Source organism: Pseudopipra pipra, chromosome 20 (genome assembly GCF_036250125.1).
Source record: "Pseudopipra pipra isolate bDixPip1 chromosome 20, bDixPip1.hap1, whole genome shotgun sequence".
Lineage (NCBI taxonomy): Eukaryota > Metazoa > Chordata > Aves > Passeriformes > Pipridae > Pseudopipra > Pseudopipra pipra.
Genome location: NC_087568.1, coordinates 3,898,561 through 3,922,654, shown reverse-complemented (window position 1 = coordinate 3,922,654; position 24,094 = coordinate 3,898,561). Strand labels below are relative to the sequence as shown.

General features: G+C 52.2%; 1 protein-coding gene across 1 annotated transcript; it reads right to left on the bottom strand.

Moving 5' to 3' along the window:
* Nucleotides 1-8,914: 8,914 nt before the first annotated feature.
* On the bottom strand, nt 8,915-17,360 carry MYMK (myomaker, myoblast fusion factor). Its single transcript, XM_064676456.1, is given in 6 exon segments — nt 8,915-9,652; nt 10,696-10,812; nt 11,685-11,833; nt 14,368-14,482; nt 16,913-17,173; nt 17,175-17,360. Coding segments are annotated over 6 exon segments (975 nt in total). The 3' UTR covers nt 8,915-9,505.
* Nucleotides 17,361-24,094: the final 6,734 nt, after the last annotated feature.

Here is a 24,094-nt window from a genome sequence, read left to right as displayed (position 1 = left end):
CAGCAAGGTCCTTGGTCAGGGCCTGCCAGAGTGCTAGTGGGCATACAGAGCCCAGGGAGGCTGCGTGGGATGGGGATGTGCAGCACATGGAAGGGGTGCAGGTCACAGGCAGATTGTTGCAGCCCCTCACCCCAGTCCCTGTGAGCAGATATTTGCTGTCTGTGGCTTGGGGCTGGATTTCCCACCCTCTGTGTGCTGGTGAGCCTAGAGCTGGGCCAGTGGAGTGATGCTGGAGCAGCCCAGCCCAGCCCAGCATGTGGTCCAAGGTGGGAAAAACACTTCCCCGCTCCCACAATGAACAGCATCGTGGACACTTCATGATGAGCTTTACTTTGTGGAGATTTGATTGATCCGGTCTCATTGCTGGCTGCTCAAGGCACCTCCCCAGGCTCCTTTGCCCTTGGGGAGGGAAGGGGGATCCCACAGGTCTATGCTGGTATAGCGTGTCCATTCCTGCTGGGTGGCAATTCCTGACTCCGAAGAATCCCCACTGCTCACAGAGCTCTCCAGACACGAGACAATGAAGGGTTTCATTCACCCACTGCTGGGGTTTCTGCACTGCTGCAAAACAAAGGGGATTTTTCTGGTTTTTAGTGACTCCACTTACCATTTGCCTCCTCCACATTTCATTTACTCTCCTCTTTCATGGGCTGCTTCCCATCCTGGTAACTGCCAGCATCTCTCCCTGCCAGCAGCAGCATTTGCTTTACCTTCCTTGGTCTTTCTAGGGACTATTTCTGCTCAAAAAAGGACAAAGAGGGAAGCAGAGCAGGGAGCAGAGCTCAGGCAACAGGGGTCCACAGGGGTCTTTGAGAGCATCAAAGGCTGTGTTCGTGCCCTGCATTCCCCAAGGTGTTCACAGGAGTCATGCAGGGCAGGACTGGGCTGCTCTGGGTGGCAGGAGGTGTTAAGTCACCCAACATGTGCTGCCATCTGCACGTGGGGTCTGAGCAGATCTTATCAGGACAATGCAGAAGCTTCCTTCCATCCCTCCTGTCTTCTCCACTCGCCCTCCTTCTCTCCCCCTTTTATTTTTTTTGTCCAGACATAATTAATGTAAACCAAATGCTTTGTGCACAGCTGCTGGCATCCTGAAACTGTTTTGTGTGTGGTCTCTCCTTTAGCCTGGACAGGGATGGAGCAAAACTCTGAGCACTATCCCAGACCTGCTCGGGTAGGGAGCAGCATCTATTGCACAAGAGGCACCTTGAGTTTCTGCGTTCCCCTCGTGGGATGAGGTTATGAGATGGCTGGTTGAACTGGTTTAAACAAAAATGGAGCTGCCCTAAAACTTCATCTCCCAAATCCGGCCAAATCCATGCTCAACTTTTCTTGCTGGTTGGAGGAAATTTGCTTAACTGAAACCCCAAATGTCTGCCTCATTTTTGTGGCTGCCTCTGTGCGTCTTGGTTCCCCCAGGACCTTGGCGTTGCTAAAGCACCAAAGCTGCCACAGGGAGGATGTCCTCATGCTGCATGTGACAGCTTTGGACCCAGGGCATGTAAAAAAAATTATATTTTTTCAGCCAAAGGAATGATTTCTGATCACTGCTATCACTTGGTGTTTTCACTAGATCTTTAGGGCTCGAGGTGTGAGGGAAAGAAAGTTTCCCCACCTGTTCTGCTCCCAAAAGCCCAAGCAGCAGCAGAGCCTCTTGCATCCTGAGTGTCCTCTGACAGCCTGCAGCCCCTGGACTCCCCTTCTGCACCATCTTTGATCCCACACTGTGCTGCCCTTGCAGCTGCCCCTTCCCATTTCCCTTCCACTGCTCCCATCGGTCCCTTAAAACCCGGGTGTGGCATCTGGGATCACCAGCAAAAACCAGCGACCTCCATGTCCCACATCCTGCCTGCTGGGAGCACCCTGGGTGTCCCAGGAAAGCTGCATGGTACCGAGGGACACTTGGTTTCCAAAAATCCCTACTTTTTTGCCAAACACCCTGCTGGGGTGGCAGAGCCCACCCTCCCATGGGGCAGTGAGGGTGGCTCAGCATCGAGGGCGTGTGGCTGCCCCGCCTGCCCCGGCCCTCCCTGAGTCAGTGGCTGAGCATTTTGCAAATGTTGAAGCTAAATGGGAAGCATCTGATGTCCCTGCGTGGACATGCTTTGGATTCCAGGGTGATTAGGATGCTGCAGATGCCTGGGTGAGAAGGTGGGCTGGGTGGTGGTTCTGGGAGTGGCTGTTCTCATGTTTCTGCTCCAAAACTCTCCCCGGGGTTGTGGCTGGGAGCTGGAATGACAGCTCTTGGATTCATCCTTCCCACAGAGACTGAGCAATGGGGGCACACCTTGTGGTGGCTGCTTCTGGAGCAGCTCTGGGCAAAGAGCTGAGAGGAAAACCCAATGGAACAGTCACAGTTTGGGGACAATATCTGTAATTTAATTACTCGAACAAAGGCACTGGTTTGGAGAGCACATGAATGTGTTCACACAATATTTTAGTTCACTTTCTGTGGAAGACTGGTTTATATGGAAAACTTTCAACCAGCCCACGATGGGGTGTCTGGAGTGTCTTCAGTGTCCAGGAGGGGTGATTTCTGCTCTCAGTGCTTGGTCGAGTGATGCTCACAGGAGAGAGGAAGGGTTCTGGCTTACAGAGAAATGCCCCCCCGGCCCCCATCCTCACACCCAACCCTGCTCCAGGATGCTCCAGGGCCACAGGGCTGGTGAGTGCCAGAATACAAACTGTCTGCACCAAGTGCCCCACAGAACTCGGGTGATGACAATTTTAAATGAGTGAGAGGTTAAAAAATAGTGAGTGAGATTTTTTTTAAAGAGTCACCTTGGCCAGGGAGGCAAAAATTCCTCCCTGGGCGAGTGAGATACTTTAGGAACTGCCTTAAAATTAATCCAAAACATGAGCCCAGCTCCAAATGAGTGGGACTTGGCAAGAGGGTTGGACACATTATCTTTAAATATAGGCAGGCATCCCGGAGGGTTTCTGGTGGTTTTCCTGGTCACTTTTTACTCCTCTGTCTCCCCCTCTGCTCCCCCTTCCTTGCATAATTCTCTCCATTTTAATGCCTCTTCCCACATTTTGGGTATGAAGTCTCCCCAAACCAGGCAGGGTTGCAAAACCTCAAGCGCTTTTGTGTCGGGATGTTTTGCTTGCTGTGACACTTTTCCTCAGGAGAGCATTGCCCGGGTGTCCAGTGACCTCTGTCCCAAGGAGGCTGCAGCTCCCAAGGGATGGAAAAGGATTTTCAAAGGTGCAAACACCTCTGGCTTTTGGATTGGAGCTCTCATGGATCCCAAACTGTGTAAAATAGCAGTGAGACCTTGTGTGCTTCTGACCCTTGGTGCAATGACCCGAGCAGGTCCTCACCAGTCAGTGCAGCCCCAAAACCTCCTGTGCCAGGGGTGATGGTGCCCAGCACATCAGAAGGTTTTTAGTTTTGTTTCCTGAGCTGTTCAGCTCCCTTCATCCTCTTCCCACCTTAAACACGAGCCTGGGAGCTCGCAGAAAACAAATGGGGCTCGATTCAGGCTGGGAAGGAGCAGCAACGCCCCTTACCACCAAAGCAGGGAGGCTCAGGACCCTCTGAGGCTTTGATGGTTGGAGATGTCTGGCCATACAAAGACACATCTGTCTTTAATCCTCCCCTGTGTAACTGAGACTGGGACCAGGCAGAGCCAGGGCAGCCCCTCGCCGTGTGCTGCAGGTATTTTGTGCGGATGCGTTTGAAGGGCCTTGGCAGTGCGGCGGTGCTAGGCCAGTCAGAGCCACATGTTCTTGCAAATGCAGCTTCCTATTGACTTGTTAAACATTTGCTATTTATCAGATTTTGCTTTTAAACTGTCTGTAACAGTCTGGGAGAAGTTGTGTCAAAATCCCTTCCAGATGTGAAGGTGCTACCTGATACTTTGGTTATAACCTGGACCCTCTCTCCTGCTCCGTTCAGATTAGCTCAACTACTGTGAAAATGAAAATGCAAATAAAGACATAAAGAGAATAGAGACACGTGTAAAACTTCCCCCAAACCTTCCCTTTTACAGGCAAAACGATCCTGCCTTTATAAGGAGATTTGGAGTTTTATCAGCGGACATTTGCTTTGCTGGAAAACCAGAGGAAAGGAGGGCAGAGCAGCCACCATCCCTGTCTGCCCACACGGGTGTTTTTAAAGCATAATTGACTTTTTTTTTTCCTCCCCCATTTAAGTAGTGTTTCTTTGGGTCTGGGGCTTCCCAGACACATCAGCTCGTTTTATGAGCATCAGATGATGTGTGCAGCTGGAAACCCGAGCGGTTTCCTTGCATTTGGAGCACATGGATCAGATAACGATGGTTCATTAAATGCTCATTGAAAGGCGGTTGCAAGGCTGGGAGCTTTTCTTAGGAGCACCCGCTCCGCAGACACGCTGCCCTGTCCCTCTCCAGGAGGAACTTTGGGGCCACAAGATATTCCCAGATTAAAACAACTCCGTGGTATCTGTCAGATCATATATGGCCTGAGCCAGCTCCCATCGTAGCGAGGGAGGGTTTTTCCACTGACTTTAAGAGGTGCTGGAGCGGAGCCATCCTCTGTGTAATGCGGATCCGGGAGTGTGCGTGATGCACTGCATGATGACAGAATTTCTGGGAGATTGGCCTAAACCGAAATCCTTGGACCGCCGCTCCCTGGGACCGCTCCGCCGGAGGAGTGGGGAGGCTGGAGACACCGAACCTGGACCTGGAGCGGGGTTTTTGCAGCTGTGAAAGCATCCCAGCAAGAGCCGAGCGATCCCGGCTGCTCCGCGTCTGCCCTTCCCTGCACCGGGGACTCGGCGCTGGCGTTTGGTCGCTTGGGTCGAGGCCACGGCCGCGTCCGTGTCCGGTGCTGCCGGGGGGAGTGGACACCTGCGAGGGTGTGAGGGGCTCCCTGCTTGACCCCTCTGGGAGTCAAGGGGTTCAGCTTGTCTGTGGTGCTGCAGCTGAGCTCCTCTGTGCCCCAAAAGTACCCCAGTGCTGCCGAGCAGCGCCAGGAATGGGCTGCCCTGCCCACGCCAGCTGGGCTGGAAAGCCTGGTTGGAAATCTTGCTGAGAGGAAAGAGAAACCTGCTGGACCACTGAATGGCATTTTAAGCAAAACCCTGATGCATCAGTGTGTTTTTCTCTCGTTAGTGCTGGGTTAGGCTGCTCTGCACCCACACAGGAGGTACCACTTTACTGACTCCTGTAGTTGTGTCTGCCCTAACTCCACCCTGTGCTGCTTCAGAGAAGCACCAGCCATGGAAAATCCCACCCTGTACTTCCCATGTGCCTCCTGACTCTTCAGAAGAGCAGGAGATCTTCTTTGTACACCCAAAAAGGATGTTTATTGGGGCTGGGATAGCTGGAAAGGAGCTGAGAGATACCAAGTAGTCCCAAATATGTGCTTGAGTTGCTCCATCTCCCCTTTACTCCAGGCTGATGGACAAGGCTGGTTTCTCATAGTGCATCTGCACCATGTCCCAGGGTTGTGGAGCCCCAGGTCTGTGTGGGACATTGGTGGAGACTCCCCTTTTCTCCTGGAGACCTATTTCATCCCTGTCACAGGACACAGATGTCTCCTGCACATCAGAACCAGATGGTGATGGAGGATCTCAGGGCAAGGCCCCTCCCTGGGACTCCCCAAAAAGCTCCTGCCCCTACCACCACTCTTGAATTTTCAGGGGAATCTTTGGTTTCTTCGGCAATTCCAGGGAGGAGGAAGGACTTCTCTGATATTCCTGGTGGATGCATCTCCTTGGGTTGTCCATCACTGCTCCTGATGAGCTCCATGTGCCTCAGGATGGAGCAACAGCACTTTCTGATGGGATAGCACCACCATGGCCTGCAGGCATCAAAGTGGTTAAAGGGAAAATCATAGCTCCACAGTCTGAGTTAACCTGGCCAGGCTCACAACTTGAACATGCATGGAGGAACAGCAGTGTGAGGGTGAGGAGGGAAAACCAGCATGTGGAAAAAACCCCCTGAAGCCGTCTTTCAAAATCACATGGTGATAAGGCATTTTCTGGAGTGCCCCATGCAGCTGGCAGCAGAAACCAGGCTTTAATGTTTGGGTCTGGCTAGTTTTTCACTTTCTGCAGCCAAAGGGATCTGGATCAAGTTTGCCTGGAAGATTAGCTGGCACTGAGCCCTACTAGACATCTCTGGAAGCCTCCCCTCCAGCAGGAGTAGGTCCTAATTCCCCTCTCAGCCAGCCCTGCCGTAGGCAAGCGTGGGGGAACTTGTGTCCCCTGGAGGGGACAATCCCACCAGCCCTCTCCCCTCTGGCATGCTGGGTCCCTGCTCCTCCTGCAGTGGGAGAGCTGGGAGAGTGCAGAGGTGAGTGAGAGCCCAGAGGATCACTGCCTGCCACCCTGCTCCCTGCACAGTGGGGGTGATGCCCCACAGCCCGAGGGGTGGGATGGCAGCAGGAGCCTTGGCACCAGCACCCAGCTGTTGTGGCTTTGCATCAACCCTCGCCTGGGGACACAGGTCCTTCATGTGGTCTGTCCTGCTGCTGGGACTGGGTTGGGAAATGGGGTTCCTGAGAGCCCCCCAAGCAGGACAGGCCTCCCCCCTGCCAGCTCCGGGGCAGATGTGCCCCAGCCGCTGCACACCGGATTTGGGACCGGCTGTGGTGTCCGGCCACATCTGAGCCGCCAGCTCGGGGGCAGAGCTGGCAGGGGATGGAGGCATGGGAAGAGATGCCATGCAATGCCATCCTCAGGGGGTCAGTGGGCACCCCATGCTGACCCAGACACAAAGCAAATGGCATTTTGTGCCCGGGGAGGCCGGACAGAGCAGGGGAGGCTGGTGGGCTCTGCCGCCCTGGGCGCTGCTCTGCCGCTGCTCTGGGAGCAGATGCCGATGCCTCCGGAGCGGAAAGCCCGGTCCCTCCCCTCTCATTCCTTTTTTCCTTTTTTTCTGTCTTCTTTTTCTCCCCCCCCCCCCCCCCCCCCCCCCGGCTGATCTTAAAGAAGCCCAGGCGGTTTGGGCTTCGTGAAACCCAAATGCCTTTTGCAGCATCAAGCCCGGATCCCATAAGTAATATCCCAGCGCTGGAGAATAAGACAGTATATGAAGTAGACGGGGAGCTATAAAGACGCTTTAAAAGGGGCAATAAAAGTTTTGGGTTTCATATCATCTTACCAAAGAAGAGAATAACAGAGAAGCAGGAAATTTCAGTAGCAGACATGACAAAGGTCACAGCACTCAGACTGCACCTTAGACGAAAACACCTACTCTTATGAAAACAGCCAGAATTTTTGGCAGGGGCTCAAGAGCTCTTACAGGCAAAGCTCTCGGCAGCGCTAAAAGGTTACAAGAGACTGTTTTGTCTACGTTGCTGTAGATGTTTATAATATTTCCCTGCATCGGTGTTGCAGGGGATATCCTGCCTGGGATAGCGAATTCAGCCCCTGCACCTTCCTCCCGGTGCCAGGGTGCCGGGTGCTGCCACCAGCACGGGGCTGATGCTGTGACAGGGACCCTGCAGATGTGCCCAGGTGTGTTTCTGTCCCAAGGCTGGGTGCTGGTACTGCACTGGAGTGCAAAGGGATGGATAGTTGTCACAGTCGGAGCAGCACATCAGCAGGGAGAGGGGACAAAGCAAACCTTGCCTGGGATTTTGCTGTATGCAATACACTTCTGGGGATTTTTTGGTGTAACACCTGAGTACAGGTGGGAGCAGGAGCTTTCATTTACTCGGTCCTCAGGTAATATGTCCTCCTTGTTTACATGGGGTTTTCCCACCTTTGGTCCCTCCTGCTCAGCCCCAGTCAGGTGTTAGGATCACCCAGTGCCCTCCTCGCAGCGCTGGACCCACACAAGGCTCTCCCCACGCCCACACTGCCCATGTCCCCCAGGGCTTGCTGCAGGGCTGTGCATGTCACTGCGGTCCAGGAGGGAACAAACAGTCCCAAAATGAGCCGTGGGGGTCAGGGTACCTCTGATCAGTGGATACAGCAAGTAGCCCAGGGTATGTGGAGCGATGGAGGCTGCTGGCACTGCTGGTCTGGCTCCTGGGCAGTGTCAGCACTGAGTATTTGTGGGGTGATGAACACCCAGAGATGTGCTTGGGTGGCTCAGCCAGAGCCAGCAGGGCTGTGGGATGCCCATGTGGATGACCCCTTGGGAAGCAGCACCCTCAGAGGCAGCTCTTGCAGTCTGAATTAGGGCACTTGAGACTGTTTTTGGGGCACACCCTGAGCAGTCCTCACATGTCAAAGTACTCCAATAGCGTGAAAGCAATGGGGAAAGCCTTGCATGCAAACCCTTAGAGCATCTTGTAAATGTGCTGGGGGCTGGATGCTGGAAAGGAGTGGTGTGCTGTGTTGGTTTAGGTGCTGGGGAACCCTTTGAAAGCCTTTGCTAGCACTGCTAGCACTGCCTCTGTGTGCAGCTGCATCAGCTGTGCCACCACTTGCCAGTGACTCTTGGATGCTTGGGGGTTCATAATTCATTTGTATTTTTGTTGGAAGCCCATTCAGTTTTGGTTGTTGCCCCGTTGCAGGAAGTTGCTCTGATGAATGACTGGGGTGGATTTCTCTTCCAGAGGAACCCAGGCTTAATGTGGGCTTTCTGTGGACATCACTGTATATCAATACTGCTCTAATTGTCCATGACATATAGTCTTGGCATTTTTCCCAGACAGTCTAAATAAATCATACACTTCTGCTATAGTAAATAGTCTGTTAGAGGAGATGTTATAGGCTTACAGCTCTCCCCATCCCTCCAGGAGCTTCTTTTCTCTGCCTCTAATTTTCCATGTACTTTCCATACCAATGAGGCACCTGCTGCCTGTGCCTGCAGGTCTGTAAGGACAAAGTGCCCAATGTTGCAGGTCCCTCCAGGCTGGGGGGGGGGCTGTGGTGGCTGTGCCCAGAGCCCTGCTTTGGAATTGGCATCTGCCCTGGGCTGAGCTGAGTGGAGCTGGAAAGATTCCTGCCCTGCTTAAGAAACGCTGGCATTGCACACTTGCAAAGTCTGTGTTAGTATATATTATTTACATCAAGAGAATGCATAAATAGAATAGTCAATATCTCACAAAAATACAGGTTCTGTTAATTGGGTGTTGCAAATGAAGCTTTGCTTGCTCAGGCTGGGAAAACCTGCACAGGGGGGACAACTTGGGTCCTCCCAGGTCAGTGCAAGGGACAGCCCAGGAGGTGACATAGCCCAGGAGTGCAGGGGTCTCCTGGGACAGGGGACAGGTCACAGGTGCAGCCCAGATGAGTGCTCCTCCAGGGAGAAGTATGGATGTGTACCAAACTGGAAGTGCAACCTCTGCTAGGGCTGATAGTGGAAAGGTGAATCACAGAATGGTTTGAGTTAGAAGGGACCTTAAAAGTCCATCTCACTTCAACCCTCCTGCCACGGGCAGGGACGCTTTCCACTAGACCATGTTTCTCAGGGAAGAAAATCCCGGGGTGGGCACAGAGCTGGTGGGAAAAGACGCCAGTGTGCCAGAGGAAGATGCAGCAGGCAGGCATTTTCCTTTTGGCTGAACAGCTCCATTGCCCCAGGAGCAGAAACACGAATGCCTGACTTGCTTGGGGGGCTCAGACACAGCAGCAGAGCGTGGAGCAGTCGAGCCTGGCGGGGGTCCCGGCGCTCCCAGCCTTCTTGTTCTCCTTGGGCAGCAGCAGCACGAAGGCCATGGCCAAGGCACAGTGGTAGAAGCTGTGCACATAGGTGTAATCCCACTCCTGCAAGCGGGAAGAGCATTAGCAAGATGTGGGAACAGCGGCGCTCGCGGGGGGGGGGAGCTCATGTAGATGCACGACACTAAAGTTCTACAAGTAGCCGAAAGGAAAGGAATAAAAAGAAACATTCCTGAACCTTCTGCCTCTCTTCGCCATCGGGGAAGAAAGGATTTCCAGTTTAAAAAAAAAAAAAAAAAAAAAAAAAAAAAAAAAAAAAAAAGGCAAAGTGGATTTAACACGTTCTAATTTGCACATTTCCCAATTCTTGTATGAAGTGTTTCATTACCCCGCGAAGGACGCGGCGGCGGGGCCGGGCGGCGCGGGGAGGCGGCCTCTGCTAAGTGACATTTTTATGTTCTGCTAGAATTTGCAATTACTAAAATGCTTTGAAAAATAATCCTGGGGGACGGCCGCGAGGTTGTATCTCGCGGCTCCCAAAGCACAGAGCAGCCGTAACGGCGGGGCCGAGCGCAGGCAGCTGTGTCGGGGGGTTATCGCCTGCCCCGCGCGGGACAGACGGACAGGACGGACAGGACGGACAGGCTGGCCGGCGGCGGGACCAAAAGGATATAAACACAGGATCGAGTGCCCCTGGGAGTCAACTGAGAGTCTTTTCTTTGGCCTGAGCCAGCTCTGGATCCGGCCATGCCTGGGTTGTATCCAGTCCCTCTGCGAGGTGTCCTTAAGTCACCCATGCCCAGTTTCCAAAAAATCTCACTTGCACTTGACAAAGCCATTTTGAGGACCACGGATGTCTGGAGAAAACGTGTCCTATGTCCTTGTGGTTCACTTAAGGGGGAAAAAATAGAGGGAGCATCACCCTGCGTGACACTTGCTGTTGCACCTGTCCCTAATGGACCAGGGGGTGGGATGGGGACAGGCATGGAGGGACCCTCGTCACTGCATGCCAGCCCTGGAGCCCCACACCCCAGCTGGGTTCTGTCCAAGGCTGATGCAGTCCAGCAGTGCAAAGGGGGAAGTCTCCTATCTTGGTAATGTCCCTTACACCTTGTAAAGTCAGGGAGAGTGAGTGTGCAAACAGGTACCTCAAAGAAGAACCTCAGCATCAGCGCTAATGCCCCAAAACAGAAGCCAGGACCGATCTGCTGGGTGTAGACGCTCTTGTCTGGATAGAGCCCTTTCTTCTCTTTCATCTTCTGTAGCTGGAAGGAAGGAGAGAGCACACCAAGTGTATTTACCTGGATTTGGCTGGCTGCTCCACATCCCAAAGACCCTATGGATGCTGAGATAAAACCGCTCAAAGCCCACTGACCAGCTCCCCCAGGCTATGAGATCTGCCCGTGTGCTACAATGAGCCCTCCTGCCTCATTCCTCATAATAAAGCTGGGTTTTTTAATATTCAGCCCCAAACCCAGCTCAGGGAGTGTGCGCCCTCACAAACCCAGTCTCTGGGAGAGCAGATCCCAGCAAAGCATCTGAGGGCTGGGGGATGCACGGTGGTCCCATGCCTTGGTCTCCTCCTTGCCCACCCCCTCCCCATGGTGGTGGCTTTTTTTAGCTGCTGGCTGGGCAGTTAGATGGGCTTAGCAACCATTTATAGCTGGGACTTGCATCACAGTATTTCTATGATACTTGGCAGCATTTTCCTGCAGTTTTTATCCCATCTCTCCTTGCACACTCCTGCTTCCCCACCTCATGCCTGACTGTCCCAGCTGGATTCAGGCAGACTGCAGGCAGATTCCTTCCCACTTTATCACCGTGTTTTATCCACATCTTCCCCTGGCTCCAGGGCAGTTTACCAGACCCCTCTGCCTCTGAGTAGCTGTAAAAACTCCATAAATACGTTCCTCCTGATTAGAAACGCAGGGACGGGAGATGTGGTGGATTGCTCAGACCGATTGAATCTGGCATTTATCACACGGGCTGCTCGCTGTCTGCCTGCTCTCTGCTCGGGTGGAAGGAGAAGTGCTGCTTAATCACCTCCGTGGCCTGTGCTGTGAGAGCTGGATCTGGAGGAGGAAGCTGCTGGCCATCCATGCAGGGCTCAGCCCCTTCCCTGCCCTGCCCCACGTACCCATTTCACAGTGATCACCAGCACCGCTGTCCCGATGGGCCCCGAGTAGACGCCGTAGCCCCAGCGGTCGTGGTAGATCCTCACGGCGATGGTGAGGACGCCGAACATGATGAAGGTTGATCGCTTTGGCTCGTCAAACTCTGCCAGGGCTGAGGACACCGAGCACAGGGAGCATCAGCTCGCACCCCCCCTTTTCCAGCTGCTCCCTAAAGCCTCACTGGGATCTGCCCCACCCGCCCTGGGGACCCTCAGCTCTGTGTCTGTCTGGTTTGCCCTTCTCGTGCCACACAGCTGGGGAAACTGAGGCATGTGAGGGCAGAGTGAACCATCCTCAGGCAGCTGAGTGGTGGGTTTAGTAGCTGATTTTTGGGTTTTATTTTAGTGTTGCATATGGAAGCTTAAAGGAGACTTCCCACCCAGAGAAGTTGTGGATGTTGCATCCCTGGAAGTGTTCAAGGCCAGGTTGGACAGGGCTTGGAGGAACCTGGTTTAGTGGAAGGTGTCCCTGCCCATGGAAGGGCAGTTGGAACTAGATGAGTTTTAAGGTCCCTTCCAACCCAAACCATTCTGTGATTCTGTGATTTCCCTTTCCTGCCTCTGCATCAGAGCTGGATTGTAAGACACTTTCACCCAGCGATCCTGCAATCAGGTCTTGAGTTCATTCTACATCTCCCACCCCCCCAAGCTTGCTGGGTCACCCCAGCCCAGCCTCCATCCCACCACTCCAGTGGGACCGTGCGATGGGGTCCAGGCTGCCCAACCACGCCGGCACCTGCCTGAGGTTCGCAAGCTGGAAGTCGCCAGCGTGAGTAAATTATTAGAGGCTTTTGTTTAGCACAGAATGGGGTAATAACTGATAAAAGTTATGGATCCCAGTGGGCTCCATGCTTTTCCAGCTTGCACAGCTGTGTTATGGCTGTCCTGGATTTGCATTCCGGGAAGCTTGCCCGAGGGTCTGCGTCCGCACATGTGCGCTCGGGCTTTACAAGCCACAGTGAGAGGCTTCCCTGGGCTTCAGTCACCACACCTTCCATGTCCTTGGATCGTGGTTTTATAGGGAGTTTGGCTAAGGGATAATGTCCGCATTTTAATCTCTGTTGTTTCCCAGCGGGTCAATATTTTAAACGTTGTAGTCCAGGATTTGTACTTTTTTTGCAGGGTTTTTGAATGCAGTAATGAAGCAATCAAGTTGAATTTTGCTGCAAGGAGCCAAAGTGTCTGGATCAGTTCTGACCTACCCTGACACTGCTGTTATCCACTGGAAATGCCCCTTGGAGGTGATTTGCCTCGTTGCCTTTTCTAGCTGATCAGAGAGAGCGCTGAGGTGCCATGAGCAGTGTGGGAGCCCACCTTGGGACTCACATTTTGGGGGGACAGAGCCATTCCTAAGGTTAATGTTTTCCCCACTCATTTTTCCCTGCATGGAAGGTTTGTCCTGTCACACGCACTGGAAGGGGAATGCTGCTGCCTGTGGCAAAGGGAGGAGGGATGAACCTGTGCCTGGCGGAGGGGGTGGGCTCTGCTTGTGGTGGGTTCAGGGGCTGCAGGAATTCCCATCCCAGCAGGAGATCCTGCACCATCCCTGGAGTCCTGAGGGGCAGAGGGGAAAGTCCTGTGGGCATTTTGGGGTTGTACATCAGAGTGCTAACCCCAGCTCAGCAAGTCTGCATGTCAGTCTGGAGTGGGGACTGGCTAGAGATGGTCCAAATTGTTGAGCAAAGCATTTGCTGTTGGACACATCTCTCTCCCCTTCCCCTGCCCTGTTCTCCTGCCAGCAATACTCACATCCTTCCAAAAATCGTTGTGACAAAGTGTGTAAATAGTAGGTCTGGGTTTTTGTCCTTCTTTAGTTCTGTCACTTTTTTTTTTTCCATTTCTATTATGCTTTGTTTCAGTGGCAAACGAGTAACAAAATAAGGAAAAAGAAAGTGAAATGAGTGTGAGAAAAGGAAAACTGAGTAACAGGGCAAGGGGTGGGATTTCTAATAAAAAGGAAGTGAAACAAATTTCTGCTTTTTCTAAGCAGATCTAATATTTCCCGTCAGCCCAGACTAGGCTTTGATAAATTAGGAAGATATATTTGTTTTGACCCTTTGATTCTCATGCTACCAAGAGTGGCAGATTCTGCATTTCTTAATGCCCCCAAGTCAGACAAGACAAGCTGATGGGCCCATTGTGGGGAAAATGAGAGAAAATGGGAAATTCCCTGGTATATGAGGTTTCAAACTAAGTCATCACATAGTCTTGTCCTGCCTTGAACTGAAGCACAAGGCTGCCAAACTGTTACTGTAATTTGAAGTAAATAACTCTGCTGTTGTAAGGACGTGCACAAGAGCTGGTGCAGACAGAGGAACACCCAACTAACACAAACACCAGGTGCCACAGCTCTGTTTATAAGTGCAAAACTCTCCCAGCCACCACTCAGGACAGTTTTGTGTGTGTCTGGACCCCACTGAATGCAGTGACTTTCCAAGGTATTAATGATCTAAAACCAGATTAATCCATAGCACAGGCTGGCTTCCCTAAAGGACAATCTCAGGGCTAGGTCCTGCAGATGGAAGCTCAAAGGCAGCAGCTTTCCTGAGGATTGTACCCACTAATTGTCCCACCAGCAATCCTAACAAACCCTGCCCTTCCTGCCAGTGCTGGTGCTCTGCAGGAATCACGACAGCCCAGTGCTTACCCATCAGGGACACCCAGATGGACAGAGCTGTCCCGTAGATGCTGAAGTACTCCAGGATGTCGTAGCGCATGAAGCACAGCACTGATAAGCCGGGGCCATCACAAACGTGGTAAAACTATTTAAAAAAAAAAGAAAGAAAGAAAAAAGGATTAGAAAACTGGTCCCTTACCCAACAGACCAGCATGGGTAAAGGCTCTTATTAACTGGTTTGAAATACTGTGGCTGTTGGGAGGACGACCAGCCAGGACAGAACAGTGTCAAATGCACCAGGGTCACTGATATGCAGTAATGAATATATTTGGGAGATAATGTCACCATTCCCAATTGCAGATTACCCAAGAATCAGCATTCTTCTCTCTTAGTACAAACTAAGACAGGCTTTAATTTGCCTCTTGGTCTGTGCCAGAATTTGCAATCTGATGACCAAGCTGCTTTGAGCCGAGCCCCAGGCACTGGGGGACGTCCTCTCCAGCAGGAGGACTCTGGGGTTATGGTTCTAATTGCGAAAGATTCTTGTAAAACAATTCAGAATGAGTGTCCTGATGAAATGTGTATGGATGCCAGGTCACTGTCCAGGCTAAACAGGGTTTATACAGCCAGAGTCTGAATGCTGGGGAATTCACTCATTAGTGCATTCCCTTAAAAGCTTCTGGTTCCTGCCCATTAGCTCATTGATTAGGTTATTTGCAAAAAAACCCCATTGTCATGCAACACAAACGCAAACCTGAGCCAAGAGAAATTTTCCAGTGCAATCAGAGGAATGCTCCCAGTGTTTGCCTGGTGCTTGCCTTTCCCTCCCTCCCAGCTCTCAGCCCTGCAAGTTTTCTAGTGGCAGCACCAGCGTGCTCTGCTGTTTCTGAAGAAGTCCCTTCTCTGCTTGGCAGGACGCCCTTGGAACGATCCTCGCTGTCACGGCCCAGTGGGGATGCTGATATTATTTATAATGGGAACTGCTGCGAGTCCTTTGGCTCGCTGCAGCTTCTAGAAAAGATTGCACCACAGCAGTAATTCTTTTCTCTGTTTGAGATTGGGCTCAGGGAGTCTGGAGACAGGGGGAAGAAAGGGTGGAAGACAAAGAGCGTGTTTCTGGCCGGCGTCGCGGCACTTGTCTGCGATGGACATATGCTTTCACTGCTCTGGCGAGGTCTCCTGGGGGAGGAGGAGTGGGATGCTACAAGAAAGGCAACAGCAGCAGCTGCTGCCCTTCCTACCCCCTCCCTGACATTGGCAGCTGCCTCCCCTTCTTTCCCTTCCTTCCCTTCCCCGTGCATAGATATTTTGCCTCTTCCATCTCTTCGGCGAGGACCTGTTCCACCTCCTGTTGAAACACGTGCCAATTTTCCTATTGACTTCTCGGGGAGGTGGAGCAGACACAAGCCCCGTGCAAAATGAAATTGTAGATGTCTGGCTTCCCTGGGGAGCTGGTGTGGGGGGAAGGGGGCTCGGGGATGTTTTTATATTAACTAGTCCTGTAGTTTTTATAGAACTGGCAGAATTTCTCCCCCTGCACCGTGCTTTAATTGGAGGCTCAGATGGTGGATCCTTAGGAAGAAGAGGCCAACCTTGTTCAGAGCCCTGCTGCTGTGAAAGAGCTTTTCACACCAGGAATATCCTTTACCTACTCCCTGCCTCAGTTGCTTTGTGCAAGGGATGTGCCAACCCTCATGAGATGCCCTGAGATGGAAGGGAGTTAGAGGTAAATGCAATATCAGTTGGGTTGCTGAGCTATTTTCTTCATATTCTATAGCAGAGCATTGCCATGGAGTTAAATAGGAGATCTTTCCTAGTGGGAATACTGCTTTGGGTGCTCCACTGGTGTTTATATGCAGTCACTTAGCAGGAATGCAAAGCACAGGGCAGTGCACTGCTGGGAGCAGGAATAGGAATATTTTGTATATGTACAGACAACTGACTTTCTCCACTCATTATTTTCACACAAAGCAAGGCCAGGCAACTCAGAGCCTGGTGAAACACAGGTTTCAAAACACTCAATCCAGGTGAAGGGTTAATAATTATTTTTCTTGCTAGCTCAGCAGCATGTTTTAGTCTCTCCTTTCCCAGTGCAGAAACTCCCCTGACTCCAGCATTGCTCCCATCCCCAGCTGGCAGTTGCAAAATCAATAATTCAACTACTATGTGCTTTTGGCTAAAATGACAGAAGCATAGCAAGAGATTCTGGATGCAATTTAAAGCCCAAATTCAGCATGGCCACTTACCAGCTGTAAAACAAAGAGAAAAGCCTGCTCCAAAGCATTGCAAATCAGTCAAGGCTCTTTGCACCCAGACCCTGTCCCTGACTTCACAACCATAAAACACCACTAAATCTATGTAAGGCCACCCCGTAGGACACTCTAAACTAAAGAATCAGATGATCAGCACCACACGTGGTGGGAAATAACCGAAAATGGATATTCTGGGGGTTGCACTCGCTGGTGTTGGGCGAGATCAACCACCCTTCCCAGTGGGGACCCGATGCAGGGGGTATTTGGGGAGGGATAAAACATGCCAGGGGGGTGAGAGGGGAGCGTATATAGGGACATCTTACCGCCACGAAGAACATGGTGAAGAAATAAACCATGGCTTCCATGTGGAAGCGCCGCTTGGCCGCGATGCTGATGGTGGGGAGGAAGACCAAGGTGCTGAGGGTGGGCAGAAGGAGCTTGGCCACCAGTGAACCCATGGGTGCCTTTGTGGGACGGAGCCTCCCGGGACAGGGTCTCTGTGAGCTGGACAGGGATGGTGGAGAAAACAGCCGTGTGGAGTGTGCTTTAAAATTTAAATGCCCTGCGTGGCCGGGAGGGCTGTGGGCAGGGAACAGCTGCCACCACCACAGCCACCCCCTTCGCTCCTGTCTCATCCCGAATTCCTGACGCAGCCGGCGGCTCCCGGCAGCAGATGCTCTGTGTCCCCAAAATCGTCCTGGTCGTTTCTAAAGGAGCCAAGGGGAATGTTGTCCTTGCACGCCTCGTGCTGGGTGTTGGACCTGGGCACATTGTGGGTGAGGACTGTGGGTTTGCCTGCTCCTATGGGGACATCCCACCTCTGCATCCCATGCTGAGCCTGGGTCAGTGCTGTTGGAACAGCCCCACAGGGAAAAACCACCCTCTTTCATCACAAAAGGAAGTGGAGGAGCAGGCACTGATCTCTCTGGTGATCAGCAATAGGACCCAGAGGAATGGCTGGAGCTGTGTCAGGGGAGGTTTAGGTTGGATATTAGGAAAAGGTTCTTCCTCCAGAGGGTGGTGGGGCACTGAACAGGCTCCCCAGGGCAGTGGGCATGACCCCAAGGCTGACAGAGCTCAAGGAGTGTTTGGCTAACGCTCTCAGGGACAGGGTGGGATTGTTGATGGATCCTGTGCAGGGCTAAAAATTGGACTCAATGATCCTTGTGGGTTCCTTCCAACTCAGGATATTCTATGAACCTCTGCTCTACACTTGCATGAAGTAGGGAAGAACTGGCATGTGGCAGGCACATTTAAAACAGTAGTATGTATCCTATTACATTTTTGTACCTGAGAAATACACACCAAGCTCCAAATCTGCCTCTTATTTCCCCAAGAGGGCACATGTGGAGTGGGTGGCCCTGCTGCAGCAGAGCCCTGGCATCGGGGAGCTGGTGTGACACCATGTCCAATGCCTGCTGCCTGTGCCTGTGTGCTCTCAGTGGAGTTAAGTGCAGTTAAGTTTCTCAGCCATGCCCTCAGCCTTTGCAGCCTGGACACCTCCAGGAGTTCTGTCTGAAGTTCAGGAGCCGAGTGTCTCCGGGATGGAGGAATTTGAGCAGATTGTCGTGCGGCGCAGAAAAGCTGGAGGAAAAGAAACCAAAAGCCAAGCGGCGTTTGGGCTGCTAATCCACTCAGTGGTTCTCTCTTTTATTATGACTTTTTATTATATCACTGCTGCTCCCCTCCTGTGTTAATATCTTTTCCTTGGAGCCTCGCAGGGATTCCCGGCATCTTTTCGGCACAGCTGTTCCCGGGACACAGGGAGCAGGAATGCTACGCTTGAGCAACCGCCTTTGTGGCTGCGGGTTTGGGGAGGAGGGTGTGAGCTGTGATATGAGCCACCATTTCTGAGGCTGATAGGACGGGCTTGTCTGTCCCCAGGGAGGGAGTCTGGAGGAAAGGCAGGCATGCACGGAGAAAAAAAATGCTCCTTAAAGCACTCCACTAAGTTGGAAAGGGTTCCGGGAGGGGGAGCGAGGGGCTGTGTGTGTGCAGAGAGAATGGTACACAGCATTAAAGCACTGACTTGAGAGTGCTGAGAGCCTTCCTGGGGGCACAGCTCAGATGAGCTGGGTAGGGCTCCCGTTTTTAGCTGATATTGCAGGAACCATCCACATTCCCTGGCTGGCTGCAGGCAGCATCCCTCTGCAGGGTGCTGCCCACACCACATCTCCAGCCGCCCTCCTGCCTGGGCAAGCTATAAACTTACCACAAAACTCTGCAAAACTGAATCTTGACCAATAAATATTGAAAAAACTCCGGTGTCCCTATTTACTGTGAAAATTAATCCCTCCAAGCCAGCACATAAATACCCTGCTGCTCCCCAGGTGTCCAGCCCTGAGCTGAAAGCTGAGCCGAGCTCCAGCACGCCCTGAAGTACCCTGCTCCTTTTCTGGGCCATATCCTCAGGATCCTTATGGGTCCCTTCCAACTCAGAATATTATGTGATTCTGACTCGACATGTGACTCTGTATCAGTTATTCCACGTTATTTTTGCATGACCTGCTTGGTCCAAGGGAGGTGCTCAGGGACATTGCGTGGGATACAGCAGAGCTTGTCCCCAGGAGGGTTTTGAGCAGGGTTGGGGTTAACAGGTTGCACAAACCTGGAAGTTGTGCAACAAGCCACCACATGCAAGGACGTGCAAAGGTGGTGGTAGTGCACAAGGCAAATGGCATCAGGTGAAAAGTACCATCAGTCAGTTGTTAAATACATCCCCCTCACCCTCATGCTTTGCCCAAAATCCAGCTGGCGCCCACTGGAAAGGAAACCCCGTTGGCTGCTGGATGCAGCAAGTGCTAGCCATGGCAAACGCTCCCCAGGCAGGGAAGTGTTGGAGCTCTCAGGAGCAAGAAAACATTCCACAGGTTGTTGGGTTTTTATTCTTTTTTTTCTCTCCCAGCTGCACACCCAGGGCTGGCGGTTGGTTTGCAGCCAGCGCTGTAGGCATGGGGGAAAAAATTCACACCAGGTTGCACACGTGTTCGAGCTATTATTGAAAAAGAGACCCCAAAATAAATGGCAAGGAGAGGGGCAGGCAGGTGGTGAGCTCCTGGCGGGAGCTGCTGCTGCTTAAAAGGTCTTTGTTCGGGCTGCAAACACCGCAGTGCTGAGCGCGGGTTGTGCAAACCTTCCCGGGAAGGAACCCAAAAACAAAGGGCCAGGACTTTGTTCCTTCTTTCCTAAACAGGTAGGAAATGGAGAAAGAGCGAATTTTAGCTCCTGAGTTTAAGTAGTGCTGGAAAGGGAATTTTAAATCTACATTCCACAGGGCTAATTTTGTGTGGACCGGCGTGCACGCAGGAACGGTGATATATATGGCTGAAAACTGGTCCCCAGATGCCAAACCCAGGTTCTGGTATGCTGTCCTGGATCCTTCCAGGGTAACATTAACCATGGCTTTCTGAAAGCACTTCTACCCTTTCAACTCAGACATTGCAGTGAAGGAGAGAGACACAGAGAGTTTTGTTTTATTTTTAATATGAGGGTGATGGTTTTAAAGCAGTGTATGTTGGAACAGAGGACGAGGGGTGTGTGCCAGCTGAGAGGATTGAGAGTATACTCTCCTTGGGATAAGTATAGGATGATTTTTCATCTATGTGTGGTGTAGACTGCATCAGAATTGAAACCTGCTCTGTTGCTTGTCACCAGTCACTGCCAGGTTTGGAATAATGGTGATAATGACCCTAAAATGGAGAGTGAAGTTGCAACTTCTGTGTGGGGTTGCAGTTTGCAGGGCTGCCACACAGGGCCAGAGTAAGCAGGTACACACTGATAGCTGTGCCAACTCAGTGCCTACTGCAAAGTGTTATGTACCTCTTCCACTACTTCAGAGTTTAACTTTTCATCTCCACAACACTTTTACTTGTGCAGTCTGGGCTTAGGGATGATGTAGAAAAGCTGGATGATGGTCTAGTTTCAGCAAATGGATGTGCCAAAGCCCTGGCAGCACAGTGAGCCCCAAGGAGCTCTGGGCAATCTGACCAGCCTGGCACTATCCAGCTCGCAAGGATTTCTTGTCTCCTTGCTGCTCTGCCTTGGGAATTGGATTAAGAAACTTCCTGGCATGAAAGCACCTGGTGCAAGTGTGGAGGAGCCCATAGGCAGCGAGCCCTTCCAGCTGGGGAAGGGACGGCTGCAGCACCTGGATAAAACACCTCTCACCACCCACCACAGCCTCTGCTCAGGGCTCTGGGTGGGACGCTGGTGTGGGTAGCACTTTCTGGACAGTTGGAATCCAGACACAGGCCCTGGCACCAGGGAAAGGAGTCCCATAAAGGCAGAGCCACCAGCTGTGGCGGAGCCCTTGCACGGCTGGTGCTGCAGCCCCGGCTCTGATCAACCAGAGCCCTCACCCACTCCTGGTCCCAGCCCTGCCAAAGCACCTGCATCCTTGTTATTTTATTAGTGGAATAAATTGCCACTTAAAATATCCATTCTCCATAAGGCCTGGCCCCATTTTAGGCAGCTTCAGCTGAATACTTGCCCTTAAAAAAAAAATCCCCCTTCCCGTCTCCCTGTTGAATAAACCTATTATGTATGTTCCTTGTAGGTATCCCTGCTGCTGTTTTCCTTAGGGTTTTTTTTCCCTCTCCCCTTTCCTCTCTACCCTGTCATGGCCTATGGTAACACATCACCATTAATAATAAGGCCATCTCATTTCTTGTCACCAGTTTTCCATTGCTTGCACCTTTGGAGTGTCCTGGGGTGGCCACCCCACCACCAAATTCACAGAGGCAGTGCAGGGGTTTATTGCTCATTTCATGGTGTTTAATGTTTTTTTTTTTTACAGTCATGACTCTTGGAGCCCAGTAACGATGTTGAGGGTCTCAGCTCTCACCCCGTTGGTTAAAAAATGTCATTTTCTGAAGAGAAAAGCTTGAAGCTGTGATGCTTCAAGGCTCGAAATCCAAAAAGGGAATGAAACCAGTCTTAGGATTTTGGGGAGTCTGACTCATGATTTTTGAATGCCTGTGGTTGGCAATGCTGCATAGCTGATGGCCCTCAGCACAATACTGCTCAACTTCCATGTGAGACTCATTCCAGTCAAAGAAAAGCCTTTGTACTTTTTTTTCTTAGATCTTTGCATAGCTAAAATTTTGAACCAAGCGTGACTCGTCTGGAAGCTCCTCCAGGTTCTTGCAGGAATGTGTAACCTTTGGGGACAGGCAAAATTAAAGTCTGCACAGAAAAGGGGAGGCTTTTAAAGCCATTGAAACTCTGCAGCCATGACCATACCTGGGGTCACCGTGGTCGCTTGTGGCTTTCAAACTGCCCAGAGGTATTTTTAATAGGAATCTGATGGCGAGAGCAGCTTGGTGGCTTTGGCTTGTTCAGTTTGACTCAATATTTTGCAAATCTCCATGGATGAAACCCTCATGATAAATCATCTCCATCCACATTGCATGAAGGCACGCAGGGAGCAACTGTCTTGCCCAACACTGCGCCGTAGGTCACTCTGCAAGGGGCCAGGACTGCCTCTAAAGGACACTTCTTTTGATCTCCTTTTGCTTGTTTTAGTTACCCAGTGGCAGGCCAGAGTTGCAGCTCTTGAGAAGAAGGTAGGGCTGGCTGCCAGGGGCTTTTTTGGGGGCTTTGCCATGTTTTGATCCCCCGGCAATGTTCTGTCCATGCAGGGACCTCACCCACTTGGTGGACAGCTTAAACCTGCCCAGACCACACCAGTCTGGCCTGGAAATAACTGGTGTAGCTGTGCAGAAGTGAAACAAACTGGTCACTTCTGCAAGCAGTCTTAAAAAGGAAGAAGACCAATTAGTTGTCTGGTCGCTGAGTGAAGATGAAGCTGCTGGGGGGATCCTGGGCCAACAGACTCCAGACCACACTCCTGATCCTCCTCCAGCCTCCTGGACCTGGGCAGGCATTTCAGTGGAGCTGGCTGTGGCAGACCCATACCAACTGCTGTGCCAGCACAAGAGCTGAGCCAGGAAAGCACTAATTTTGCTGGGAAGGTGGTGCTGGAACACTACAACCCGTGGCCAGGCCGTGGCTCTGGCTCACTGAGCGCAGCTCCTGTGGTACCTATTCCTGGAGGGTCTGCTCTAGGGCTGTGCCTGGGGCTCAGTGGGGCTGGGTGTCAGCCCTGGGCAGTCTGAGGGCGGGTGTTGGGTCAGGATGGGAAAGTGTCCTGTCATGGGAAGCACAGAGAGGCAGTCAGTGTCTTGGGCCTGGATCAGAGCTTACCATCACTCTCTGCTCCTGGTCAAGGGTGGAGGTCCCTCTACTACACGAAACTGCCCCAGCAAAGGGATTCCCCCAGATCTCCCTCAGTGAGAGGGGGCCTGATCCTGCGGAACACAGAGTGTCTCCACTTGGCTGAGCACCCCCAGCTCCTGCCAGCATCACTAGTGCCCAGCCCAGCACTTTGTTGGACTCATTTCAGCCAAGGAAACTCCTTTCCTCTGCAGGCATTTCTCCGGCCAAACCAGCAGCCAGTCGCCGGCGACTCTCCCCCGGCTGGAGATTATTTTGGAGTGTCTGTTGCTCCTTTTTTTTGCACTCTGAATTATGCACGGCACTGGTTTGGGATGGAAAGCCTGGCAGATTTCTGCTCTGTGTGCCTTGGGGTGGCTGTCGGGGCACGAGCCCACCATCCCCACGTCGCTGAGGCTCTGAGCCTCCTTGTGTGGTGCCAGGAGGTGAATGTGCAGCACTGGGATCACTGGGCTGCCTTGCTGAAGTGCAGGATGCAGGGAGCAGAGCTGGATAAGGGACTCTCATCCGAATTCTAAATTTCCCTGGGAAAGTCCAATACGAGCCCTCAGCGACCGTCCCGGGTGGGAAAGCCTCTCGCTGTCCATGCAGGTGCATCTTGTCTCAATTTACTCCAAGCCCAAAAGCAGTAAATAACATCTGCAAACCATTTCTAGCGCTTCTGCCAAAAACTGGGAGATAAAACCCGCTGTCGTCTGAGCCGGGCCGCCGGTGATTAATGCCGTACCTGCCGGCAGTCCCGGGGCTGGGGGGGGGCAGCACCGGCCCCCGGGGGGCTTTAGGGTGGCAGGAGTCGAAGCTGTGGGGTTTGGCCGACGTGGAACTCGTGTTTTGGATCTGCCCTCTGATGCGTTTTGTTCTCGGGGCTGTTTTTTGCCGCCATCGAGGCGATGGCATCGCTCCTGCTGATCTCACGGGGACGGGACGGGGCTGTGTGAGCTGCGCTGCCGCGGCCAGGGATAACACCGTGTGATTTATGGGAGCAATCAGTTGCTACTAGGAGCTGGTTAGGAATTTTCCGATGAAACAGGGATTGCGTCAGAAACCGCTGAGTCATCTCAACTGTTTCATAAAAAAAAAAAAAAGTATTTAAAAAAAAAAATCCTTTGGCTTTGATGAACTTTTGGTGAAGCGCAGACTGAATGTGTCTTGCCTGTTGACGGCTACCCCAGCCCTTGCCTCGGGATCAGCCTTCCCACCCTCCTGCATTCCTCCCCCTGGGGCATCCCTGCAGCAGAACGGGGTCACCCAGGCATGGGGTCTCCTGGGGT